Below are 27,402 nucleotides of genomic sequence, written 5' to 3' on the forward strand. Positions count from 1 at the left end.
CTAAAAGGACGTAATATTATTTAATTACATGTATTTTATCATATTTAAGGACATAATTTTATTTCATAAAAATCTTTTCACAACTTTGCAAAAATAATTTACATTTAAGCATCTCAGCTTTGATTTCATCCTCTCAAATTTCTGTTCTATACATAAAACTGCATATAATTACTTTACAGGTACACATAAAACTCTATTACATCAATCATTTTGGATTTACATCATGTTAGCAATCTGAATGAGCTTTAAGTAATTCATGAGATGAAGGACTGAGTTTCTACAGATAGTCCATCTCTGCAGTCTCGAGATGTTTTGTAATATGGTCCAGTATAATTTTTTCATTCGCTTTGTCTTTCAGGTAAAAGTGAGATCCAGGGAGCATCTGCACAGTGAAGTCACCACTTGTCATGTTCTTCCAGGCTGTAAAGCAAAAGAGACACAAACTCAACTTCATGCACACGTGATAATCATATGCTTTGTATGGTTTGGACAAACTAAACCCTTGTCTGACACTGACAGACCTTGTAAGTCATGGGGTGTGTCCTCTTGTCCATCAAAACATGAGACTGGACATGACAAAAAAGGTGTTGATGGTCTGGTACACCTGCCAGACATAAAGAAGGCAACAGTTAAAGTCACCATGCAATCAAATAGGGAAATTTTAAGTGTTTTACACAGTGTTGCAGTGATTTTTATAAATGATTTATATGTGCACACCATTAGTTTTTCAAAATTAATTTGCACTTGTAATCTTTAATCAAAAACATTGAGCTCCTCATCCCCTCTCAACAAAACTCTTCACCACATGATGTCAGCAACAAAAAAGAGGTAGGACTATACTGACTGTCCAATGGCCAGGCATTTTTAGCCCTCCCCTCCAGGCCCAAATCAATCAAAAAGGGAAGGGCAAAATAAAGCCCTGCCCTACATTTTTCAAATTTCAGAAGCCGTTTTACTCGTATAAGTCAATCGCAGCATCCGTTTCTTAGTGACTTTAAACATTTACATTGGAATGTCAGTTTCTATAAGTACTTGACAAAGACAAAACTTAGTAACCCTAACCTTCTTTTTCTAAACATACCTATAGTTCTCTGCTACACAGAGGTCTGCTTTCAGTGGAGGCAAAAAGAGTTTTACAAGCTCAGCATTGGCTAGTATCTCTGGTGGTGTTCCTCCAATAGAAATTACCCATGAAAGAAACTCCTGATCTGAAATGTGACTCCTTTTTGGTGCCTGCAGTCTTGCCTCAGACTTAGAGAAAATATTATATGTTAATTATATAATCTTAAATACAGATTTAGGTGATATTTATAACAAGATACAAGACCTATGACACTCACATATGGTGCAGAGGCTCCAGAGAGAAATATGTGAATCGGCTCAAGATTGAAAACCTTTTTCACATGGTCGGCAAAGGAAAAGCAAATCATAGCTCCGAAACTAAATGAAAAGTTGCAAAGGATAATATTAAAAACATACAAATAAGTTTTTAACGTGTTAATGTCTGTCATAGCAGAAGTGTTGTATACCTATGTCCAAAGAGTGCAAATGGCTTCTCTTTAAGTTGTGGAAGTAGCACACTAATGAGTTCATCAAGGATTTCTTGCATATTCCTGAAAAAAGGTTCCTTGGCTTGCCCTTCTCGGCCTGGTAATCTAACTGAATACACTGCAAAAGCAAACAAACAACTAAATACAATAAATAAATAAATACAAACTGCCATTAAAACAATACAAATTCTGATTTACCTTCAATGGAGCTGTTCAGAGTATTGGCCCAGCGGGCATAGTGAATAGACCCTCCACCAGCCCATGGAAAACAGATGAGACGGACAGAAGCATCTGGGCACTTGTTAAAACAGTTAATGACTTTATCCATCCCTCTGAGACAAAAGCGACATATATTTAGCATCAGTAATTTGATAAGTTGATAAAATGTTGACATTAAATAAACGTTGAACTTGGAATCAATGGATATTTATATAAGTTACAGTAAAATTATATACATATAATTTATAATATAGGAGCAATATTATACAGCCCATTTAATTCAGTTGTGAAGCTGAGGTTTTTGTCATTCTAAAATAGCATTCAAACGCCATGTAATCTCTTGATTTAGTAACGAAATCTAATTGTTTAAATTGGGATGATTCAGGAAATTATTTCAATTGATTCATTTTGATGTTTTACAGCATATAATTACATCAATACAACTTAAAACGATGAAGTTCCTCTCACGTTAAATGCTGAACAGTTCCTGTACACTCTTCTTCTTCGGTAACATACACATCTTGAACACACTGCTGCCACCTGTAGGTAAAAATGTGTAGCAAATAGATTTTTTAGCAAATGTGTTAGATTAAACTGGTTTCTAATTTTGAAATTGTAAATTTTGTATTTTCTTATATTTTACAAGCTCATTATTTGTTCTAAGAAGTAAGGCTACTTTGAATGTCAAGGTACGTTATATAGATAAAAAATTACAATAATTAAATAAATTACTCCTAAATACAACTTTATAAGAAGTTCGTGTATCGTTTATATTCCTGAGCCACTTATGAATTAACAATCAAAGGCGGATCAAATAAATGACATTATAATAGGAAGTGACGGCGTTTCCTGCAGTTGGTATTTCCTGTAGGGTCTCCCTGCATGCACCGAGATGGTAAACCTGAAGCAAACCGGTAACAGGACCGACAGGGAGTCGACAAGACGCCGGTAAACTAGGACAAAAGGGGCAGAAATAAAACACGCATTGTCGATTCAGTCAAGGATATTACGCGTTCAACTTCAGATCCGAGTGTTTGTACGTAATTTATAAGAGATCGTCACTTTAGACGAGACGTTGCGGATGGTTCGAGGCGGCTGACAAACTGTGTTCCGCGGTGGCTGTTTTAAAACATATTCTTCCAGGTTTTTGGCTTGTCAGCTGATAGCAATTGTTGATCTCCGACATAGGGTAGGTGACACATCCGTGCCTTTTGGTAGACCGACTCGGTAACTGTTACTGGCCGGTGGACCTCCGGCCAGAGCTGAACCTCCGAGCGGCCCGCTTTGACTAACTCCCGCGGAAGGAGCCGGGTGTAGGTCAGGATCCGGATTTGTAAGTTGGAATAGTCAGTGGTTTTTAAGAAACACCGATATTTGACCCCCGGAGCCGGCTAGAATCCGGACAGAGACCTCATGAATGGAAATCGGAACTACAGGTAAGTCGGTCTTTTGGTAACAGATTTACTTTACTCGTTGGAAGTATGACGTATCGCCTCGGTGTAACTTTGCCGTGTCCGCCAGCCGAACATCACGCACTTTTCGCAAATAAATACCCTTAACGAATTACTTGTGTCTGCTTTATCATGTGGCAGCTCATAAAGACATTACGCTTACACAGCAATATTTATATAACAACGTATCAGTTTCTAGGCCGAGCAACCTCGCTGCTCTTGGACATTTGGGTGTAGCAAACAAATTTGTGTGGAGGTTTGGTCTGCGCTGAGGGTTTTTTTTGGCAACGAAACGCCATGTGTGGAAGATCGTGACTCACTCGCCCTGCTGACGTCACGGCATTGTGGCCCAGCTGTCACGCACAGGTGCGTCGTGCGTCAGGTGCGGCGATCGTCGTGATGCCGGTGGGAGAGTAGCGGAGGAGGGGCGGGTTTCTGTTCATTCGTTGCCATGACGACTGTCCGAGAATCGCCACTTCTTTCAGTCTGTACAGTCTAACCGTGGTTGTATTGTAAATGTGGTAACAACAAACATTTTATGTTTTGTGTAAGTATGGCTTTTTAACTGGCACCAGTAAATCTTAAATTGTTTTGCTCTATATAAATAATAAGCTTTCAAATTGATTTGGCTTTGTTAACATCGCTGTAAGACCTGCATTAACCTCCAGTCTATAACTTCAGGACATATCCAGCCAAATTGAGCCCACCCTTTCAGGAATTTCAATGAAAGTGAGAAAAGTTGACTCGTGTGAACAGTCATCGAGTATTAGATCAGATCAGATCAGATCTGTGCAGGCCTGTACAAGAGTGTAGGAGAGAAAGCATCCATGTGTGACTTACATTATCAGGTGTACATGTGCCTATTTATGGAAACAACTGTTTTCCTTTTAATTGGTTGTAAGTCTTAGTAGTCTCTGTTGCCCTAGCGAGAGGGAAGCCACGTGAGTATCGCCGGCATGGCAACGGCTCACTGGGAAGTGTAAGAATCAGTTGCAGTAGAATTCCCCTTACACATCTCTCAATAACGGTTTGACTTTGTAGACCCCCTTTAAAGCATCTTTACAACAAGAGTATAACAATGCCACCTGTGTTGTTACGTGATGCTAACATCTGCCACTCACTGTGAGAAAACGGACATCAGCGCATAGTCTCTGAAGTGAAACGGCAATGGAAAGAGTTACCCTTGGTTTAACCCACTCAGGCAAATGTAAAAAAAGGCAATTTTTAACAATATAACAGCCAATGCGTATTTTGTCAAAGCAACAATAAATTTGTCATGTGTGGATAAAAAATAATAAAAGTTTTAGTGGTTGGTTCACCAAAACAAACATTCTGTCGTCATTTATTCACCCGCATGTCGTTCAAAACCTGTAAGCGACTCTAATGTTGAACACAAAAGTTGTTTTGATTTTTTGTGTCTATACAGTGGAAGTCAATGGGGGCTAATGTTGTTTGGTTTCAAATGTTCTTAAAAATATCCTTGTTTGTGTTTTGCAGAAGAAAGTCATGCAGGTTTGGAATGGCATGAGGGTGAGTAAATTTCATTTTTGGGTGAACTATCCCTTTTAAAAAACAAAGCAAATTGCCCTCAGGTCATGAGTGAGAACAATCTTTCTTTAGACGTCATAGCCAGCTGTATGTTTGTTAGTTTTGGTTTCACATGTGTATGTATGTGTCATAAGGCGTGGGATATGTGTCGTGTTGATGGTTTAGTGATGCTTTGCCTTGATGCGGGTGAGTGGGCATTTAGAAGAAATGTCCTGATAATATATCAAAGTCGGTGTCATGAAATGAACTGCTGAATGAAATGGGCTTCTATTAATTCAGATATTAATCACGTTACCCTGACATTTACAAATAGTACATACATGTATGTAGGAAGATGCTGGCCTTGATTTGGATTTTTTTTAAACACGCCCCCATTTCATTTCTTGCGGGGGCAAGTTCTGGGTTTTTTTGCTTTCAGATCAGTGGTTATCATTGACGTTGAAAGTCCAGCTAATATAGCAACAACTCCCGTTGATGGAAATTCCATTTGGTTTTCACGACAGGAGCCGTTGGGGCTGCGTCCCTGTTCTCCGTCCCTCGGAGGCCAGGCTATGGCACCATGGGGAAACCCATCAAGCTGCTGGCCAACTGCTTCCAGGTGGACATCCCCAAGATGGACGTCTACCTGTATGAGGTGGACATCCAGCCGGAAAAATGCCCTCGGCGTGTTAACAGGTGCCACATATACCCAACAATAATAACTAGGAATGTAACGATTCACCATGAGCCCGTTGAAAATCGAATATAATATGTGACAATTCAAGACGGTTGAGATGTTAATTGAATCGCATTACATGTTTTGAACAGCAGGGGCCGCTGTGTTTACTTCAAACTTGGTAAACGTAGATATGCTGATATTTCTTAAATGTAAAAAACAAGAAAAAGCACAGAAGTCTTTTGTGTTATTCATTTTTTATTTGATTTGGAATGTTTTAAAATTGCAGTTTAGTTTTGTTATTTGACATAAAATATATTTTTATTTTACAAATATATGATTTGAGAAATAGTAAAAGGGCAGTTGTTTCATTTCTAATTTGTCTGAACTCATTTTGTAAAAAAAAAAAAAGAATAAATGTGAATAAATCATATGAGATCAGTATCGTGCATCGCATCGTGAGTGAATCGTTACATCCCTAATTTTTTAATTTTTGAAAAGGAAGTTATATTGAGAAAGGAAAGATATTGAAAAATGACAGTAGATTTAAAATCAGACTAAAAATGGTTGGGTGGAACCCATGATGACCTTTGTTTGCTATGACCTTTCTGTTATGGCTTCTAGGGAGGTGGTGGATTCTATGGTGCAGCACTTTAAGGTGACAATCTTCGGGGACAGAAGGCCAGTCTATGATGGCAAGAAGAGCCTCTACACCGCCCAACCGTTACCAGTGGCCACAGGGGGGGTAAGTGGGCGAAAGAGAATTATTCAAAGTTCCCATGTACCCAAATATCCCTATCACTGAATATCCTGATCAGGTTGGTTTTCAATAAGAAATAAAACGTCTGGCAAACACGTTTATATCTGTTTGTGTTACGCCTGCAGGTGGACCTGGATGTGACCCTGCCGGGTGAAGGTGGAAAGGACAGACCGTTTAAAGTGAGCATTAAGTTTGTGTCGCTGGTCAGCTGGCACATGCTGCACGAGGTTCTCACAGGGCGGAGCATGCCAGAACCTGAAGTGCTCGATAAGCCAATCAGCACCAATCCTATACACGCCGTGGATGTGGTTCTCCGCCATCTGCCCTCTATGAGGTAAGACTTCTCCCATGAGTAATGTTACCTGATCATGTATGTTGTTTAATATCATTAGAGAAGCAAGTGTCCGTTTAGAGTCTTCAGTAATGCTGTATGTGACTCAGAGCCGTAATACGAGATGATTTTTTCCATTGTAGATTAGTGAGTAGCATAAACAGGTTAATGTAGGAGTAAACCGTGTTGCGCTGTGCATGTAACAGTTTTTTGTATCTTCTCAATACAGGTACACCCCAGTGGGACGGTCTTTTTTCTCCTCCCCCGAGGGCTATGATCACCCATTGGGTGGGGGGAGGGAGGTGTGGTTTGGGTTTCACCAATCAGTGCGTCCTGCCATGTGGAAGATGATGTTGAACATTGATGGTGAGTGAGAGATGCTAAACTGAATGTAAGGGTTCAAATTATATTAAAAAAAGATTGAGAAGTAAATTTTGCATCACTAATATCACAAAACAGAAATGCAACATTGATAAATTACTTAAAATTTAGGATACCTTTTATGGAACTTAAAGTGATCGTTAACCCAAAAATGATCATTCTGTCATTTACTCGCCCTCTTCTTTCTTCCGCAGAACACAAAAAATATATATTTTGAAGATTGTTGGTAACCAAACAACGACGGTACCTATTCACTTGCATTGATTTTGTATTCATTCAATAGAAGTGATCGGGTACCGCCGTTGTTTGGTTACCAACATTCTTCAAAATGTCTTTTGTGTTTTGAAGAAAGTCAAACAGGCTTGAAATGACATGAGGGCGAGTAAATGATACTATCCCTTTAAAGCCAATTTATAGATGTCTCTGCATATTAAGCTAGCATAGGATAAATTATTTTAAAACTGAATGGTCATTTCAGCACAAACCAAGTTAACATTTTTTCCCATCCATAGTTTCTGCCACGGCATTCTACAAAGCCCAGCCGGTGATTCAGTTCATGTGTGAAGTTCTGGATATCCACAACATCGATGAGCAGCCTCGTCCCCTTACCGACTCCCACAGAGTCAAGTTCACCAAAGAGATCAAAGGTTGATTTGCCGTGTCATGTTTGCAGACACATTTACTTCTTAATTTCTTAATGTAGCTTAATTCCTTCTGCTCAGATTCTGTATTGAATTACGGTTCTGTTTTCTGCAGTAGATGTGCACTAGGGCTGGGTATTGATCCAGAAGTTCCGATTCGATTCTCAAGCTCTCGATTCGATTCTGGATTCGGTTCAATGCATGCATACAGATCTTATAGATATTTAAAATAAATAACAGTAAACATCAGATTACAATGGTGAATTAAAAAGAAAAGAAAAGCCACAAACGTGCAGTGTTTACGCTAGGATTTTGTGGAACTGTGGCATTTGGTGATGTCACGCACTAATGAACATATCCGTGACGTAGACCGATCACAGCAGACTAGACCATCTGACCAATCAGATCAGAGTAGGCTGACATAAAGGAGGGGATTAAACGGATGAATCGCCGAACGAATCATTTGAGAGTCAGTCAAGAAGCAAGGTAATAATAACTGCCTAGTATTAGAAAACAAAAGTGTTTTTACACCTTTACGTATGTACGTAAACTTGTTGTTGGACACTCCATAAACCAAAGTAGGACCTGAAAATTACAAAATAATTACTCTTTGATGATCTCTTACAGTATGTTCAATGCTTGCAGAAATATGAAAGAAAAAAATCAATTTATGGCTTTTGAGAATCGATATTGAATCGACCGCATTTTAAAAAACGATTAATCTAAAAATATCTATTTTTTTGCCCAGCCCTTATGTACACACATATTAGTCTGGATCTGAGCTGTGAAACTAACCAGTTGGGTTTTGGAGTCTGTGTGGCTGTGTAAATTCGATCTCTCGTCTCTTTAGGTCTAAAGGTAGAGGTCACCCACTGTGGCACCATGCGAAGGAAGTACAGGGTGTGTAATGTTACACGCCGGCCGGCCAGTCACCAGACGTAAGTGTACCTGCATTTACAATCATCAGAGCTCACATTTTTAAGGGTGATCTACCACGTTCCTCATAACTTATTTTATTTTTACTGGGGCAGGTTTCCTCTACAGCTAGAGAACGGACAGACCGTGGAGAGAACAGTGGCACAATATTTCAGGGAAAAGTACAGCCTACAGCTCAAGTACCCCCATATGCCCTGTCTGCAAGTGGGGCAGGAACAAAAACACACTTACCTGCCTCTAGAGGTGAGAGTCATGATATCCGATCACTTGAAAGCTGGAGAAGGGTTCTGTTCACAGATATAGTGTTTGTTACAATCACTTTTAGATACCCAACTGCTCAAGCCTTTAAGATTCTTCATAAAGCTCGATTTACGGTGTCAGTATTGCCCTTTAAGTATGTCCTTTTTACTCAGGTGTGCAACATTGTGGCCGGCCAACGCTGCATTAAGAAATTAACAGACAACCAAACCTCCACCATGATCAAAGCCACGGCCCGCTCGGCCCCAGACAGACAGGAAGAGATCAGCAGACTGGTGAGTGGGTGCAGGACTCTTCGAGGACAAAGATAAGGATTGTTATTTTCCAGAGAAAGACTGAACTGTCACAGTCTGTGAATGGAACGATGATAAGAGTTTGAGATCCTTAATATGTTTTCTCTGCTGCTTTGTTTTGTAACAAAGTTTCAAAGTCCGATGTGAAAAGTATTCAAGTGTCCAGCATACCTGAACTTAAAGGGGTAGTTCACTCAAAAATAAAAATTCTTCTTTATTTACGCACCCTCGTGTCATTGCAAACTCGTAACCAAACAACACTGGTCCTCGTTGACTTTCGTTGTATAGACACAAAACCACCGAGACATTTCTCGAAATATATTCTTTTGTGTTCCACAGAAGTAAAAGTCACAAAAGTTTTGAACAACATAATGATGATCAATAAATGATACCAGAATGTTTCTTTTTGGGTGAACGGTCCCTTGAAGTCCAAAGGAATGGTCAAGCTGTAGTATAAACAATCATCCTCGATGCATGTATAAAACTCGTTCTCTTCCCTCAGGTTCGCAGTGCCAACTACAACTCGGACCCCTTCGTGCAGGAGTTCCAGTTCCGCGTACGGGACGAGATGGAGGAGGTGACGGGTCGAGTCCTGCCCGCCCCCATGCTGCAGTACGGCGGCAGGGTGAGCTCTGAACACTTCCTGGTACCCGTTCCCTTTCACTCATGCGCCGCACGCGTTTGTGTTTGTGTAGGAGGATAGATGATGGGTTTGATTTGATTCTTGATGAAGTAGTTAAGTAACTTTATGACTGTTTGCATGTGGTGAGTGAGTTTTCTGGGCCGCATTTCCCAAAAGCATCGTAACCTTAAACAGCCTTGATGAGAACCATTGTCACCAATGGAGCTACGATCAACGTAGGCTTATGATCCTTTGGGGAAACGCAGCCCTGATTTGTTCGTTGTGTGTTGCTTCACGCTTTTGCATTTGGAAAATGTGTTTTGATGTGTTTTTTGGTTTTGTGATTGTGTGGCTGTTAATAAGTTTGAATTTAATTTAAGCGTTTGAATATATTGTTTAATATAATTTAACTTTTTGTTAAAATTGTATATTAAATATATAATTTAATTAAAAAAATTATATATATATATATATATATTAGTTAATAAATCATCATTTTAATATAGTCAAAAAAACTAAATATTTTTCGCAGAATATCACAATTGACCAATTAGGATAAAGTTGCATTATAAGTTTGCATATTATTCAAATGTAAGGCATATTTACTATTCACTATTCTAATTAGGGCTGCAAAACGATTAATTGTGATTAATCGCATCCAGAATAGAAGTTTGTGTTTACAGAATATATGTCGGTGTACTGTGCATATTAATTTTGTATTTATGAACACATACACATAAATACATATATTTAAGAAAAATGTAAAGTTTAACAAGTATGTGTTTGTGTTTATAAATACAAAATTAATATGCACAGTACACAGACATATATTCTGTAAACACAAACTTTTATTCTGGATCCGATTAATCGTTCGACAGCCCTAATTCTAGTAGTAAATATTAATATGATAATATATATATTTTTTCAAATATTTTCCAATATTTAAAAATCTACTTGTTAGGTGTTATGGGGCATTTACTTGAAGAAAATAGTATGTCTTTAACTGGGCAGATTATATAAAAAAGTTAATTATATTAATATATATATGTATATTTTTTTCATAATCTTGTAGTGTTTGTGCCCTGTTTGAACTCAAGGCAAGCGTGTTTGACCAGGTGATCATCCTTTACATGTGTGTCTTATAGAATCGCACAGTAGCCACCCCGAGTCATGGAGTGTGGGACATGAGAGGCAAACAGTTTCACACTGGAGTCGAGATCAAGATGTGGGCCATCGCCTGTTTCGCCACTCAGAGACAATGCCGAGAAGATGTTCTCAAGTACAGCGTTTCTCTTATTCTCTTATTTATTAACAAATCAACCTAATGTTCTGGAATTAAAACGGACGTTTTTTCCACAGGGGCTTCACAGACCAGCTGCGCAAGATCTCAAAGGATGCTGGGATGCCCATACAAGGCCAGCCATGTTTCTGCAAGTATGCTCAGGGAGCAGATAACGTTGAACCCATGTTCCGTCACCTGAAGAACACCTACGCTGGACTTCAGCTCATCATTGTCATACTGCCTGGAAAAACCCCTGTTTATGGTAATGATACCAGACGACAGTTCTTCAACACAGTTCTTCTGTTATGCTAAAGTTTGTGATGTCTTTCTCCAGCGGAGGTGAAGCGTGTTGGAGACACACTGTTGGGAATGGCCACCCAGTGTGTGCAGGTAAAGAACGTAGTGAAGACGTCCCCCCAGACCCTCTCCAACCTCTGCCTCAAAATCAACGTCAAGCTGGGCGGCATTAACAACATACTGGTGCCACACCAGCGGTAAGTAAACATGAATAAAATCTTTCCTGATTTCCTGAACACAACGTTTTTTGCCTGCTGAGGTCATGGTGGTAGTTTGGTGTTTTACATTTTAAAACTGCAAATAATATTGCAGTAAATAAATACTCTGAGAAAATTTGGCTTGTTTGATTAGTTTTTTTATTGTTTTCCAGCCCTTCTGTTTTCCAGCAACCAGTCATCTTTCTGGGAGCTGATGTCACACATCCACCTGCAGGAGATGGGAAAAAACCCTCTATTGCAGCTGTAAGCCCCCAATATCTACATTTATAGAGCTAAATAATAACACATTTTTAAAATACATTGATGTTTGACAAAGAATTGCAGCTTTTTAAAATATCACCAATTACAGTTACACTTGTGTTGTCCAAACCGACACGCTTTTATTTTAAACACAACATTTTTGACAAAATTTTTCCAAATATAAGAATTTATAGTAAATGTGCCTGTCAAATGTTATAGGTGGTAATGTTCGAAACATTTCAGTAAGGTCTTCTTTTGTTCTGGGCAGGTGGTGGGCAGTATGGACGCTCACCCCAGCAGGTACTGTGCTACGGTCCGTGTGCAGAGGCCCAGGCAGGAGGTTATACAGGACCTGGCGTCCATGGTGCGAGAGCTGCTCATTCAGTTCTACAAGTCCACCCACTACAAACCTACCAGAATCATCTTTTATAGAGATGGAGTGTCTGAGGGACAGTTCAGACAGGTGAGGCTCTCTTGCGCCCCCTCTCTGTCTCTAGCCACCACTACGTGATTATAAAAATGTTTTGCCCTCTTCTCATTTAAAACCCAAATGTGGTTACTTTCTTCATATAACACAAGTAAATAATACATTTTTCATTTTTGAATAAACTGTTCCTTTAAAAATCAGTTCTGCAATGGTGCCTTAACATAGCGTCTTTTGTTTCCAGGTTCTGTACTACGAGTTGCTGGCCATTCGCGAAGCCTGTATCAGTCTTGAGAAGGAATATCAACCTGGCATCACATACATCGTCGTCCAGAAACGCCACCACACGCGGCTCTTCTGCGCCGACCGCACTGAGAGGGTAAGTGAGAGATCGCCAGACACTTAGAAATAGTGTTTAATTTCCCTTTATAGCTTACTTTCTCACTTTCATTTTTTGTTTTAAAGGTGGGCCGAAGTGGAAACATTCCGGCTGGCACCACAGTGGACACTGACATCACCCATCCTTATGAATTTGACTTTTATCTGTGCAGTCATGCTGGAATACAGGTATGAACGCACAGCTCTGAAACGTTTCACTGTTGTGTCATTCTGTTATACTAAATATCTTGTCCGGTCTAAATAAAGAACTGAAACGAAGTGTTATGACACTGAATTGTTAAGCCTGTTGTAATGATACAGCAAACGCGTGCACCTCGGTAAAATGTGCATCATTTCGTGTTTGTTACCATTAACTCAGGGTACGAGCCGACCTTCACACTACCATGTGCTGTGGGACGACAACTGCTTTACAGCCGATGAGTTTCAGCTCTTGACCTACCAGCTGTGCCACACGTACGTGCGCTGCACCCGCTCCGTCTCCATCCCCGCGCCAGCCTACTATGCCCATCTTGTTGCCTTCAGAGCCCGTTACCATTTAGTGGACAAAGAGCACGACAGGTAGGGGACACATTGACCCGGTTTTTGTCGTGTTTTCTTTGCGAGTAATGAAATTTGAATTTGGCTTTGGACATTGGTAATTGTCTGATTTGCTTACGCAAATGTAGGTTGCCAAAGGAATTTATTGGGTTTGGGTTTTAAATCAATTTTAACTGGCTTCTCGTCCAAAACTGTTTGTTTGTGTATCTTTAAGTGAATCTCCTAAAATGATCCTAAAAATGATTTGCTTTCCTTTATTATGCAGCAAAAATAGAGGATATTTTAACATCAGACCCCATAAAAGTCAGACTCATTTTCATCCGTTTAGTTTTAAATCCTCCCACAAAATTACTTGAATACATAAAATGCGTATAAAAGTTATTTTAAATTCTGAATAATTGTCTCTGATCACTTCTCTTGTTTTTCACAGTGCCGAAGGAAGCCACGTGTCAGGCCAGAGCAACGGTCGAGACCCCCAGGCCCTGGCCAAAGCCGTACAGATCCATCACGACACTTTGAGGACCATGTACTTCGCTTAGCCCCGCCTTCATTTTTTTTTTAACCAATCATCATGCACTTAGCTGGGGCGGGCATCTCCCAATCACAAGCTGCTAAGCTGCTCAAAAGAACCAATTATAACCGAACTTACAGGAGGAAAACAGCACTGTTATGCAATAGACAACGGCCAATCTTTTCACTGCTGCTTCGCTCTCCGATTATTGGTCTGTTTCATTGTTTTGAATATGTCGATTTAGCAGCTATTCTGTACCATTATTTATTAGATTCGTAGATCTGTTTAACGGTTCGTTTTGCCTGCGTATGTCACAAAACCAAGTCAGAGGTGTGCTTGATCAGCTATTTTTTAGATCAGCGAATAATGCAGTGTTACTTGTTTATGGAAGGTGCGATTTGAGTCGAGTAGATTTCTGCTTCTGTGATCAGAGTCATTTGGTTATTACTGGCAGATGTGTCTGGAGCACATTATGAAACTACTCTTTCTCGGGAATGGAGCGCCTGGTATCAGATGAGTATTTTTCTTTGATCTAGCCAAGATGTTTGAGGAATGCCACTATAGAGCAGTACAAAGTTTTGCAATTGGTTGTTGACGCTTTAGATCTTTGACTGTTGCTCCGGGTGCTTTTAAACATCTGCTTTGTCGCTATTCTGAGATCCGTTTTACTGTCATTTTTGCCAGTACGGTTGAAATCAAGCTTTTCTCAGCCAAACCTAATCCAGCATCTGCAAAAAACAAGACGACCTCTTCCTGGAATGTCATTCCATTCCAACAAGATCTGCTGCTTTACATCTCATTTACATCTCAACATCTCTGTTCAAGGCTCACCCTTCTTTCCAAATCCTTTTTTTTTTGAGGATTGTATTCTGTACACCTTTGTGATATATTAACTTTCTGGTCCGCATGGAAAATACTTCACTTGCCATTTAGCTTCCGCGCTGTTCCTCTCGCCCTACTCCGTGGCTCACTTATTAAGCGGGGTTGACAGATTAGCTTAGGGCTGTAACACCATTGAAGGGGAACTTTGAACTCCATTGAGTCTCCAATTGGTGAGACATTTCCATGTAGTCGACTGTAGGATTATATATGTGCGTTAAATCTCGGGTGCCTCATTCTGTCCAGGCGCACCTGCAGCGGAAGCATCAGTCGGTGTGCGTGACCATAACAATGAATATGTTCGCACGTATTGTTCTACTCTGAGGCCTACATTCAGACATTTCATATTAAGCACAGGTTTATGGTTCTTGAGGTTATTAATGATTTTGAACTTACGTTGACAGTAACGCATCTGTAAATTATGGATTTAACTTATTTTCAGGTGTCTTGCCTGTTGTTCCCCTGTGAACTCTGACAAACACTGTCCTGTAAGCCTCGTAGTGCAATAAGCCAATTGTTGTAGGCTCTGTTGTAGACTTTCATAGTACAATGCAAACCGAACCTTATAATGGAAGGCTTTCGTTTTAAACATGCTTTGTTCGATGTTGAGAACTAGAATGCCACGGGTATCGAAACAAGCCAACTGATGTGTTTTAAGACTATGGTGGTTTTACATGTTAGGGTTGCGTTTACTACTCTCAACACACATGGTTGTGTCCGCATGTTGAAAACGCTCAGAGATCTGGAGCGGACCATCCATATAAAACGTAAATTGAGATAAAGTGCCTGTTTTATGGAAAATATCATTAAATATTTAAAAACCTAGCCCAAGCCCAACTGAATTTAAAGTAATGTGGCATGTACATAATGTCTGACAGATATTTAGCTGTGTAAACCGATGTTAAGGTTTATTGAAATGTTAAATTAATGTAGGACTGACAGAAAGTCCCAGCTCCCATTCTTTTGAACTTTTTGTGTTCCGAGACTTCTTTTGATCCTCAATTCTGTAAGCCCCGCCCTCCTCACAGTCCCTTGTGAATTCAACTACATTCCACACAGACCAAACCAATGTGCCTCCAAATTCAGGGGATGTCAATTTAAAAGCGTTTGGATTGTAGTGGGTGGAGAGTTATAGCTCTGTGACCTCTGGCACTCTTTAAAGTCGCCCATACTGTGAATGGCACTGCGGTCTTTTTGCTCTATACCCACAAATACGTGTTGACCGGCGTAGCTGCTATTTTGCATAACACTTTGACATCTACTTTTATATTTGGAGAGATGGCAAGAGAGATCCTGTGAAAAATGACTGACATATTGCTGCACTTCGTCGATGTTTAAAAAGCTGTACCGTCTTAGATTGGGCGAAACGCTCAAGGTGCTAAAAGGGTGTGATGCTGTAATTCGAGGGATCTCGGCCACACTAATATGTCAACTGTTCCGTATTTAAACTTCTTAAATGATATGTTCGGGAAAATAATTTTTAATCGCGATGGACTGTTTAGAGATTTTGTAATTTTGGTGTTTTAAGTGTGTTTTGTTATCTTGACGATTTTTGGAAATTCAGTTCGTTGGCCAATTCGACCATATTTTTAATTATAGGTACAACCATAAGGTTTGGATTTTGAATCATGAAATGTTTGAGTTGGTTAACTGGAAGAATTCAGCTCTTTTACACACTCTTTGCGCTAATGTTGAATGGCTTCGGTGCTCTTTTTTTTCTTTGTTTTAATGGCTTTGAGAACTATTACTTCTCTTTACCAGCATTTAAATTTACTTGAATAAGAGAAGTGATCGGGTGAATTGCAGATATGTGTTTGGCTGTAGGTGTCGTGTGCTGAAATCTAGATGACGTCTTACACAGCCATCTGAACTTGCCACGGAATAAGTAAAGCCTGTAGGTGGGGCATTGCATGGGGGTGGGCCATTCTGGTTTGTGGGCGTGGCTTCTCTCATAAACCGTGACACGCCACCCCTTAAAGCTGGATTGCGGATACCTTAAAAGCGTTTTTAATTCAGATGACGGATATATTTGTATATTTTTAAAGAACAGAATTGCAAAATGCACATCAGTTATTTTTGCTAACAAAGTCTATGGAAGTTTAAGCAGAGGATGGTAATAGTGATGTTAATCGTGACTAATATAAATTGGGCCGATATGCGATATGCAATAGACTATTCACTAGTAGATTTGTCTTGTTGTCTTTTTCAAAAGTTGTTTGTGAGTTTCTTTGCGTTGTTCTGTGGCATTTGAGTTGTCTTATGAAAGAAATAATGTTGTTCAACAAAGGGGGTGAACCTTCAGTTCCTTTATTACATTTAATAACTTAAACATGAAGGTACCGCCTCAAACATTTCCATTTCAGTTAAGTGTTGGGTGATTAGCACACGCACGTTTAAAAAAAGGCCTGTTGGCTACTAACCCCTTTGAACTTGTCTTGTTATTGGTGTCTGTTTCCTTCGAGCTTCGAGTATTTACCGCTTCTCTTTGTTTCTGTCGCGTTGTTGAGGTGTTTAGTTAGTGGAATGTGCCTTTTCTGGTGGTGCTGTTATCAGACAGAATATTAAGACGTTTTTTAGGGCCCAGCAAGCCTATATTAAAGTTAGTATATATTTATATGATATACTGTTTAATGTTTGTTCAAGAGTGTTAAAACTAAGTGTGGGTGTGATTGTGCCTCTTTATTCGCCAAGAAGACGTTGGATTACAGAGCTTGCCAGTAACAGGGTCTCTGGACCAAACTTTTTTTTAGAATTTGGCACTGCTCTCAGATCATGCACTGACAGACGGATTACTGTACAAGGCGTGGAAACATCCCAAATACACACTTGTAGTTGTTTTATTTTTTTTTTTTATCTCAAAACCATTTCCAACAATCAGTGTCAAATCTGTTTTCTCTCTGTGTGATGAAATAGCAATAAAGTAATTCGCAACGTCACTAATACTTAACCTGAAGTACAGTAGGAGAGAGTTTGCATAAATTGGTCATCCAACTCTCTGGATTGAACTGTTACTTTATTATCGAGGTTAACTGAATCAGGAATTCTCCATAATCAGCGGTCAGTCTGATCTTTCCATTGGGATGAAACACACATTCAGCATTCTGATTTTATGGTTTAGTTATTGTGTGATGAAATAAAATGAATTGACAACAGAACTGACGTGTTTTAAAAATATTAGTCAGATTTATTTTATCTCTGCCTTTCGAAGTCTTTCATTTGGGTCTTTTTATTTGGCTGTTCTATTTAATTATCAATATTTTAAAGTATATGTATACAAACTTTAAATATGTATTTTAAACAGTTTGTCTTCGACAAAAATGATGCATATGAATAAATATTAAATTGACATGTTTTCGTTCATTGCATTCTAAGGAACCTAAATTTGCTTCGGGCAGGGTGAGCAGTGATAAGAGAAAAGAATCATGTCAGTTTTTTTCTATTTCACAAAGGGAATTTTATGGTTCAGTGAAACCCAGATGTAGCGTGTCTATATGGACAGAGGTAAAATATAATTTAAATTACATGATAAAACAAATTAATTTCCATTCTCAAAAATATTTGTTTATTTGTACATGCATACTTAAAGACTAATATCACCTCTCATTTAAAGGGTTTCTAGAAAGAGAGAATATTAGGAAATGTATTCTTAAGGAATTTATAAATATATTTAAATAGTTAAACAAATTGTAATGGGGAAGAATGTACCAAGTGATACTTTTTTCGCTTTTGTTACATTGGACAATTCACCAAAAAATGAAGATTCTGTAAATGTATTCGCACTCATGTCATTCAAAACGTGTATGACACTTTCTTTTGTGCAACACAAAAGAAGATACTTTGAGAAACGTGTATGTGACTTTGTCTATACAATGGAAGTATTGTTTGGTTACTAGTGTTCTTTAAAATATCTTCTTTTGTGGCTTCCAAAAGATGATTATTTTGGAATGACATGATGATGAGTAAATGATGAAACATTTTGGACGAACTATCCCCTTAACATTGAAACTACAAGCTCTAGTATTTTACATTATAGTAATAATCATGTGTTTGCTTGCGCAAAGTGCAAAGTTTACGGCACTTTCCCACACAACATTGCATGAGATGAAGAGTTAAAAAACAAATCCATCAACAAATTCTACAAGATGCTGGAAACCATCAGTGGGAATTTTGGTGCGTGTCAACTCACTGGTATTAGTCGCACTGTCAGGTAGGATACATATGCTCACAAGTTTTTACGATTTTTTTTCACGAACAAAACGTGGTTACATTTTTGTTTGGTCTTTTTGGGCCGGTTCCTCTTCAGTTATAAAAACATCAGCCATGAGGAAGGAGTCTGTGGAACTGTTGCTGATCCTCATCGGCGCCAGACGCCTCAGCCTGTTGGGAGTCCAGGGAAGGCGTCGCTGGGCCCTTTGGGAAGGTGCGACAACCGTGTCCATCTCTGTCTCTGTTAGCCAGGGCGGGCTTTGCGTGGTCGTGTCCATATCTGGCATGAATGCTGGATTTTCTATGCCAGCTTCAGTGGAACATGTAAGAAACATACACAATTGCTTTCCATAGAATTTGAACGCTATTGTATGAACTTTAATTGGTACATACAAAGTATTTGCTCACCTCTCACTGTATATGTGTCTAATGTGAAATGTTCTTTTGTGGCACTTGTCTCACTCCTCACAGCAAAGTCGACTAAAACACAAAATACACTTAAAGACAGTTGATGAATGGATGAATGCATTAATGAATGGGTGCAGAGATACCTTCAACTTCATAAAGATAGTCTGCGCTCTTTGCGTGTCCATTAGCCATCTGAAAATGTATGAATAACGCGAGAGATGCAACACAAAAATGTATTTATAGAAGTTGAAAGATGATCTATACCATATGTGTCTGCTCCTTCCTGTAGTGCTTGATTTTTTTGGCTGGGTTGACACTCATTTTAGCAGATTTGAAGGACTCAAGACGGCTCCTCATGGTCCTCTGGAAGATCTCCTGCATTTCGTCCTCACTCTGGTTGATGCTAAAGTGACTACGGCTGTATTTGTGACGGTGCTGAGAAGGAGAGAATATGAATGTGGCTGTTTAGATAATCCGAGTGTTTTCCATTTAAAAAAACGTATTTCATAAGTAGAGCAGAGCAATTCATACATGCTTTCTGCTTCTGTATAGATGTTGCTGTAGAAGATGATGGGCGTTAAAGTCATCAACCGATTTCTTCCTGTCTTGTCCATGGATGTCCAGGCACACCGAGGGAATGCTGTCTTTACTAATTCAAGAAAAGACAAAACAATGTTAACCATTGGAACCTTTTGCCATCTGGTTTATTTACCCACTGTCATTGGTATGGGCATTGCAATCCAAGCAAGTTTAGATATACGTATTAACCTTTTAGTACATTTCTGATGGTTTTAATGTTTTTATTATACCTGTATGTAATTATTGTGGACAACTAGCAATTTTGTTGAAAACATATTCAGTACACTTACACAATGGAGGTGACGGAAATGTTTTCGATTCCCATCTCATAATTCATATCAGGCATCATGTCAGCAAATTCTGAATCGAACTGCTTTTTGAAATCTATGTTTGCTGCCTGCTCACTACGAACAAAGGCCAGAGAACCTTGTCGTTCACCCTGAGTAAAAAAAATTGACAGACATTTCTGTAATATTAATTTTTAACAGTAATCAAGCTACATTTTTAAGATGTAAGGGGTGTTGCAATATGCCTGCATTAACAATGATTGATATCGTGTTAATACTATACATATGATACATGGTTACAAAATTAACTGATTTCAATTATGGCTAAAAAGGGAAAAAAAACAAAATAAACAAAATTAAAGATGGACTTTGTTGATAGAATCGTCTGTTGAAAGAATAATAATAGAAATCTAAACAGATATTGCAGTAATCTTATTATCGTTCTTTTGGCCATGTACTGATGATCTTAAAGCCCAAATTTAAATGGAGTAAATGTTAGTTGAGACAACAGTAATTCATAGAAATGCTCTCATTTCACTATGTTTTCATGTTTGTGTGCGAAGTTGCAAACATCTATTCTGGTGTATGCTTGCAGTTTTATGAAAGCACCAGGATTTAAGTTTAAGAAAGTCCGAAATAAACTGCAATATTAATCTAAAAAAAGACAAATTGCCCACATTCTTACCTCACTGACATAGTTGATAGCATCTTCCAGATTGAGTTTGTGAAAGATACTAAAGAGGTAATCTCTGTTCTTTCTGGCTTTAGGTTTCATCAATAACCAGCTGATATATTTTTCCTCGAACCTGTTCCAGCTAAAGGAAGGACCAACGGAGAGATACATGTGTGTGTTAACATAACCTCATATACAACACACCGGTAAAATAATTTAACATAAGCAGAGAACTGAGGAACACACACCCTCTTGTCCACCAGTTATCTCCAATACGTCCACAAATGTCTTCAACTGCCGCCAATATGTGGTCAAAAGCCTATATGTGTATATGGACACCATTACACAAAACATAACAAACGAAATAGCTTGCATCTTATTCTGTAAAACCATTTGTGACCCTGGATCACAAAACCAGTTTTAAGTAGAACGGGAACATTTTTAGTAATAGCAAAAAATACTTTGTATGGATCAAAATTGTCGATTTTTCTTTTATGCCAAAAATCATTAGGATGTTAAGTAAAGATCATGTTCCATTAAGATATTTAGTAAATTTCCTACCGTAAATATATAAAAACTTTATTTTTGAGTGGATGGCCTTCTACAGTGCCTGTGATTATCAACTTCAATGGCAATATAGAATTTAGATTTTTTTCCCCCTCAGATTCCAGAGTTATGTGGACACTGTAAAACTACTGTAATTTCGCAGCAGGTTTGCCATTAATTTACTGTAGATCAATGTATGATTTAGTTTTAAGCATAAACTTACCTAGTTTATATATTTTTCTTTCATAAAACAAGACTAAATATCTTGGGTCACTTTTCTTGTTATGTAAATGTATCGTAATTTAAGAAGTTTTAAATATTTTTACAGAAAACAAGAGAAAAATGGTTAGGAAGAATGTCATTTTTTGCAGTGTTGCTGTGCTAATGCAAGTCTCTTCTTGCTCATTTTGAATCTCAAAAGTCAAAATGTTTTCATTTTGATTAAAGTAATTGAAAACAGTACTAATTGGAAAGTATATTAAATAGTAATTAAATCTACAGTAAGTTACTGGCAAACCTGCTGCAAAAACTACAGCAAAGTTTTACAGTGGAACCCACATGTGCAGGGGCCTCTGATTGGCCAGATTTTGACATTTTATTTCAATTTTACTTCAGCGCGAACCAAAAAAGACCTTTATTGGCCCATAAGAAATATAACAAAAAAATAAGCCTGTGATTGGATAGATGTGACATTTGGGATTTATTTTAGGTGCCCCTGACCACCTTAATCCGCCCTTTGAAGTATCGATAGTTACCCTATTGTTTAGTTTTTCCACAAGTTTCAAGTCAGAATGAGCCGCCCGTTTCACCTTAAGCCATTGAACCAATGGCTTCATTGAGATTCCCTGAAAAACACGTTTTAACTTTAAGGTATAATCCATTTTATTTTGGTTTTCATCATTTTGATTGAAAATGGCTGGAGGAATAGTTTGTACCTGAAGAATGACGGTGAAATACACTACGATAAGCGTAGTACTAATCATTACATTTTTCTCTTTTATCCTGTCCTCATCCAACATGGCTGCCAGTCCATATGCCACTGCCCCCCGTAGGCCACCGTAGCTCATCACAACCTGATCGATGACCTCGATGGGAACCAACCTAAACTTATTGAGGATCCAGGTAAGAAAGAAAACACCTGCACACGCACATTTCCCAAGCATGAGAGTTTTTCCAAACCAAATCATCATCTCTGTAGGGCACAAAGTTGCCTTACCTATGATTCTGTAAATGAAGACGAAGATTAGTGTGAGTATTATGAAGCCAGTGTTCCAAACCCAGATGGCTTTATCAATTGCTGTAATGCCCAGAAATACGAATATTATGGTCTCTGAGCCGTTCGCTAACAATTTCATGGCGTGACGGACTGTTGTTACAGATTTCTCTACCATGTTGGCGTTGATGTATTTCTGACAGCAGACCCCGCAGAAGGTGATTCTGTGATGCAGGAAATCATTAACATCGTGGGAACTTAAAATGTATAAATTCATATGAATATGAGTGTAAACGCGTATACATTTATAAATGTTACATTGTTTAAAAGACGCTTACGAAAGTATTGCGGAAAGGGAGAACATCTCTGCTGTCAGGTAAGACAGGTATCCCACCACAAAGATGAAGCCAGCTTCAATGATCTGAATGTTTTTGGTGCGCCGGGTGAGCAGGCACAGCAGAACAGCGAATAGAATCCCAAGAAACGAACCACCAAAAGCCACCACGAAAAATGACACTAGAAAGAGAAAACAAAACAGTTGAACAATCTAAAAATTGGACAGTTTAGAGAATTTCTTGTGAGATGGCGAAACTCAAAAATGCAAAAGTGGGCGGGGTTAAGTATTCATACCTATGCCATTGAATATCTCTGTAGCGTTAATCCTGGGACCTCCAAGAGTAACAAAGGCCTCAAATACATTGTAAAGCACCTACAAACGAAAAAATACAAAATTATGATAACATAAGTGAAGAGATAATGTGCTAATTGAATTTTGGCATTCTGGCTTTTGTGGAAATCATCTCTTACCACTGTCACTCCATCATTGAGCAGTGATTCTCCAAAAACCAGGATAAAGAGCACTTCATTCACATGCACTTCCTCAAAAACAGCGATCACTGCCACGGGGTCCACAGCAGAGATCAGACTACCAAACAGGAGGAACTGCAGAAGACCAATGTCCATGTGACCTGATGATATTCAGAAATGAATCTTACTTTTGTCTGTCATGTTGTATGTGCCGTGTGTGTGTGTGTGAGAATGTGCTTGAATAAATATTAAATTGAAAAAAGCAGAAAAACACAGTATTGGATTTACCCATGGCACCTGCCTCATAGCAGCCCCACAGCGAGAGGCCCACGGCAGCCGCGTTCCAGCATGTTCCAACAATAGCGTAAATGAGAATAGAACCCAGGTTTCTGAAAAAGAGCTTGTTGGGCATGAAGTAACTCGCATCCAAGATGATTTGGGGAAGTAAGTAATAGAAGAAGTTGGTGGGTGTCAGTTTGAAAGTCTGCTGCATGTCCGCTGCCCAGACGATTCCTCCCAAAATAAATCCTATAATGATGAGCATGCCACTTTCTGGAATCACACTGGTGACATGGTGGTTTAGTTCAATCACTGGAGAGAGGGACAAAGAATATATGGCATGTATGTAAATTAGAAATTTTCAGGTGTGCTTTCCAGGTGTCCTTATTTATCAGATTTTCTAAAGTTTGAATACATGTTCGCAAGATGTGAATGAATTGGTCATTATGAGCCACAGCCCAAATATTAGCCTCATCTGTTCCAATAGTTAATTGAGTAAAACAGTAGTATAATTTTAAATGGTGTAGATGTCATTCATATAAAAACATGTAAAACTTTTAATTCATATTTATATAATAAAATTTATAATTTTTAATGCAAACTGGATCATGTACTTAGAACCTGTTTATTTACAATTATTTTCTATTCTATTACTTGTTAGCAATATTTGCCAAGTTTTATTTTATGTGAATCTTTCTGAACACTTCTAGTGCTGTTATACGGTGACCGGGAGGGGACATGCTCGTTTCACTTAGTTTTGTAGTGGCCACAAGATATTACCTAGTGGGAACGCGATATTATGTTGTGGCAACGAGATCAGCTTGTTGAGGTAACGACATCCTTATGTTGTGGCCACGCGATGTGAAGTCGTTCCCTCAAGATCCTATGTTGAGGGAACGACATTCTTATCTTGTGGCCACGACTTAAATGCGTACGCGTCTATTAGTGCCTGGAACTATAAGAAATAGATAGGACTATAATAATATTTATATTTAATTAAGATATAGCGCTGAACTAATAAAAAAACACACATTTGTTTCCTTTTAGTTGTTTTTATTTTTCCTGTGATAAATGAATAGGTTTAATTCAGATATGGCTGGGCTGCATGATTATGTCAAAAGCATATTTTTTACATTATTCCCCTTGATATTGTAATTGTAATTGTAATTATTAATGATGATTCGTTTTTACATTTTAGAATGATTTCAATTTCGGCGCGGGATTAAACCTCTGAAAATGGTTTTGGTGTAAAAAAAATTATATTTAATTTCCTGAAAAACATTTATGTATTTCTAAATCTTCTGAAGGGCATTAGTAAATGAAAAAATAAGATGTATAAATGAAACAATAACAATTTACACCAAAACCATTTTCAGAGGTTTACACCCACCTGACTTTAAATGAATGGTGTTGACTTTGTGGGCAGCACTGGATGTTTCTATCTATTGTAATAGTTGTGTATGAGTCTCTTGATTGTCCTCAATGTAAAAAGAGGAATCTCAACATCATACATTTACTCCTGGACATGAGTAAAATATCCAGAAATGCTGAAAAAGCAAAGATTGTGGAGGACGTGGGTGATTGTTTTGAAGATCAGTGGACAGTCTAATGACTCATGACAAACAAGAAACCCTTAAACAACTATGACTAAACATAAAAACTGTCATTGATTGTTTAGGTAACATTATACAGTATTAAGAATCAGGGGCATGTAAAGTTTTGCCCTGGGCTATTTTTAGAAATTCTGTTATTATTCTTTAGTGTGAACTATATGTTAACATTTCTTTAGTGAAATAACTTGCTCAGGGCAGGACTAAATTAAAAATAAACCTTAATTTTCAAAAATCCTCTTATTTTTCCAAAAGTTTCAGCTTTTTCCAGATTTTGCAAGGGGTGTGTAAACCTTTGAGCGCAACTGTATATAAGATAAATATGAACTGTCGAATGACAAAAATAAAAGCAAATTGTTGTTCAGTGCATTTTTACAGGGCCTTAATACAATATATAATGAACTCAACGGAGTCTTAAGGAAGTAAAAATTAGACCGTATTTTTGCAACTGCAATATAGTATGATGTACAACATTTTGAGTTAAAAAATGACTTAAATTATTTTTGTTCTTTGTGTGTGTGTGTGTGTGTGTGTGTGTGTGTGTGTGTGTGTGTGTGTGCGTGCGTGCGTGTGTGTGAGATAGATTCAATAAGGCAGCAGCGAAACACAAATGAATGGATTGTCTAAAAATACGCATTTTATCGAAAACTAAACACAAATCAACAATAAAATAGAGTCCTCTTTACTGATCATCTCTCTCATTACTTTTGTAATGGCAAATGTTTTAACTGCAAAACCACTGAAAGCGGCATTGGTGGTCTGATGGTATGCAACGACAGACGACGAGCACTTTTCCACGCATTTTTAAATATTGATGGCCCTATACACACCTTCCACACATTTATTTTTATTTCTTCAAATAAGTGGTCAGGACACAATCGACAAAAAGTGGTGGGGACATATCCCACCTGTCTCAACCTCAAATTACGCCTATGGAAAGTACAATGAACCAACCATAGACTGTCCAGAATAAACACGTGAACCAACAAGCAAGTGTCATTATTGGAATAATAGTTAATAGTGCACAACAACAGCCAATTGACTTGTGATCCGAACCGTATCCCCTCTAGTGCAAGTGTCACAACCAATTGCCTATTATTGTTTTGCGCGCGATGGTGCAAGACAGCTTTAAAATGAAAATTGCCAATAAATAAAACATATTTTATCTATTGCACTAAACAGTTTTTTTTCCATCCATTCACTAATCGTTTATTTTTATTTAATATTTGTATATTATTATTATTTCAATCACTGTATAGGCACCATCATACACAATTCAATATAACAGGCAATAGGTTAATATAATAATTTATTAATTCCAGCCTATATCTTAAATATTAATAAATAAAATAAATATTATTATTTTCCTATCTATTTCCAGGCGCTAATAGACACGCAGGCTGTTAATGCATTCAAGTCGTGGCCACAAGATAAGGATGTTGTTCCCTCAACATGTGAAGTCATGGCCACAAGATAAGGATGTCGTTCCCTCAACATACAAAGTCGTGGGCACGAGAAAGGATGTCGTTACCTCAACAAGCTGATCTCGTGGCCACAATATAATATCGCGTTCCCACGAGGTAATATCTCATGGCCACAACATATTATCAGGTTCCCACGAGGTAATATCTCGTGGCCAAGACAAAACTAAGGGAAATGAGCATGTCCCCTCCCGGTCACCGTACTGTTATATTACTTACAAAGTGATATTTTGCAAACTGTATCGTCTTATTAAATTTAGTTCATTCATAAAGAATGCATGTTTTCATGCCTGTTTTCAAAACAAAATATATGTATTCGCTGGATAACTTACAGTAAGGTTGCATAGGTTAACATTAGTTGCAGTCCAGTAAATTACTTGCAGTTGCAGTAAATTGTTAGTTTTGAAATGCATTAACTATGCAATTAGTAGAATCTTACAGGTATAGTCAAATTTGACACCTTTACTTTAAAGTTGCATACCTGATAGTTTTGCCACACCAGCCACTAATACCCACAGTATCACCAGGTACGGCGCCTCCACGTGATGCCATTGAAATTTGACTATTTGAAGTCCTGTGATATTGGTTTCCTTATGATGATGGTGAGATTCTTCTCCATTTAGTCCTTGCATTAAAGGATTAACCAGACACAAAATGAAAACTGTCCTCCACAGGTAGAAGCCGACAGAGGTTGACATTGGGAAGTTTGAGTGGTAATGATTCACAGTGTGTAATGTGGTTGTCCTGGACAAATAAATATAAAGACTATATGCTAAACTTCCATTAGAAGGTCCCTGTGTGGTCCTTGCAGTTGTTCACCCTATTATACAAAATCGTTAGAGTTCATCCTTCAGTTTTTTGGCCTTCCATTAGTTTCTCTG

General features: G+C 38.3%; 3 protein-coding genes across 6 annotated transcripts; 1 reads left to right on the plus strand and 2 right to left on the minus strand.

The window, feature by feature from the left end:
- Positions 1-15: 15 nt before the first annotated feature.
- On the minus strand, positions 16-2,392 carry olah (oleoyl-ACP hydrolase). Its single transcript, XM_057354614.1, has 7 exons — positions 2,238-2,392; positions 1,749-1,882; positions 1,530-1,668; positions 1,341-1,440; positions 1,082-1,251; positions 522-604; positions 16-420 (listed from the first exon to the last, which is right to left on the minus strand). Exons 2-7 carry the CDS (start codon positions 1,876-1,878, stop codon positions 278-280), a joined length of 765 nt encoding a protein of 254 aa, XP_057210597.1. The 5' UTR covers positions 1,879-1,882; positions 2,238-2,392; the 3' UTR covers positions 16-277.
- Positions 2,393-2,617: 225 nt separating this feature from the next.
- ago3b (argonaute RISC catalytic component 3b) lies at positions 2,618-17,778 on the plus strand. Of its 4 annotated transcripts, none has more exons than XM_057354611.1 (20): positions 2,618-3,205; positions 4,718-4,750; positions 5,272-5,443; positions 6,048-6,168; positions 6,309-6,517; positions 6,744-6,880; positions 7,408-7,542; positions 8,387-8,474; positions 8,568-8,715; positions 8,886-9,005; positions 9,526-9,648; positions 10,791-10,924; positions 11,005-11,189; positions 11,262-11,421; positions 11,595-11,685; positions 11,951-12,145; positions 12,351-12,485; positions 12,572-12,673; positions 12,864-13,063; positions 13,473-17,778. In XM_057354611.1, the coding sequence occupies exons 1-20, from the start codon at positions 3,187-3,189 to the stop codon at positions 13,579-13,581; spliced, it is 2,616 nt and encodes an 871-aa protein (XP_057210594.1). In that variant the 5' UTR covers positions 2,618-3,186; the 3' UTR covers positions 13,582-17,778. The 4 variants fall into 4 exon arrangements, with proteins under 4 accessions (XP_057210594.1, XP_057210596.1, XP_057210593.1 ...); XM_057354610.1 differs by having other exon boundaries at positions 2,620-3,205; positions 9,526-9,669; XM_057354613.1 differs by lacking the exon at positions 4,718-4,750.
- A 552-nt stretch (positions 17,779-18,330) lies between these two features.
- Positions 18,331-27,340, minus strand: slc9a3.1 (solute carrier family 9 member A3, tandem duplicate 1). Its single transcript, XM_057354939.1, has 16 exons — positions 27,003-27,340; positions 23,440-23,742; positions 23,152-23,312; positions 22,975-23,053; positions 22,683-22,860; positions 22,348-22,568; positions 22,067-22,269; positions 21,887-21,976; positions 20,834-20,904; positions 20,598-20,727; positions 19,916-20,064; positions 19,578-19,695; positions 19,311-19,481; positions 19,190-19,238; positions 19,047-19,118; positions 18,331-18,948 (listed from the first exon to the last, which is right to left on the minus strand). The coding sequence occupies exons 1-16, from the start codon at positions 27,217-27,219 to the stop codon at positions 18,695-18,697; spliced, it is 2,466 nt and encodes an 821-aa protein (XP_057210922.1). The 5' UTR covers positions 27,220-27,340; the 3' UTR covers positions 18,331-18,694.
- Between the last annotated feature and the right edge of the window lie 62 nt (positions 27,341-27,402).

The sequence above is a fragment of the Triplophysa rosa genome, linkage group LG16, assembly GCF_024868665.1.
Source record: "Triplophysa rosa linkage group LG16, Trosa_1v2, whole genome shotgun sequence".
NCBI classification, from domain to species: domain Eukaryota; kingdom Metazoa; phylum Chordata; class Actinopteri; order Cypriniformes; family Nemacheilidae; genus Triplophysa; species Triplophysa rosa.

What these genes read in the sequence shown, in the direction of transcription:
- olah (XM_057354614.1), bottom strand. Translation starts at nt 1,878, where the DNA reads ATGGATAAAGTCATTAACTGTTTTAACAAGTGCCCAGATGCTTCTGTC. An exon ending in TCTGAACAGCTCCATTGAAG is followed by an intron (nt 1,669 to 1,748) that starts GTAAATCAGAAT and finishes TTGCTTTTGCAG; the next exon opens with TGTATTCAGTTAGATTACCA. An exon ending in CTGGAGCCTCTGCACCATAT is followed by an intron (nt 1,252 to 1,340) that starts GTGAGTGTCATA and finishes ATTTTCTCTAAG; the next exon opens with TCTGAGGCAAGACTGCAGGC.
- ago3b (XM_057354610.1), top strand. An exon ending in TGCCCTCGGCGTGTTAACAG is followed by an intron (nt 5,444 to 6,047) that starts GTGCCACATATA and finishes TATGGCTTCTAG; the next exon opens with GGAGGTGGTGGATTCTATGG. An exon ending in TGAGCTCTGAACACTTCCTG is followed by an intron (nt 9,670 to 10,790) that starts GTACCCGTTCCC and finishes TGTGTCTTATAG; the next exon opens with AATCGCACAGTAGCCACCCC.
- slc9a3.1 (XM_057354939.1), bottom strand. Translation starts at nt 27,219, where the DNA reads ATGTCAACCTCTGTCGGCTTCTACCTGTGGAGGACAGTTTTCATTTTG. An exon ending in ATTTCACCGTCATTCTTCAG is followed by an intron (nt 21,977 to 22,066) that starts GTACAAACTATT and finishes CGTGTTTTTCAG; the next exon opens with GGAATCTCAATGAAGCCATT. An exon ending in GATAACTGGTGGACAAGAGG is followed by an intron (nt 20,728 to 20,833) that starts GTGTGTGTTCCT and finishes TCCTTCCTTTAG; the next exon opens with CTGGAACAGGTTCGAGGAAA.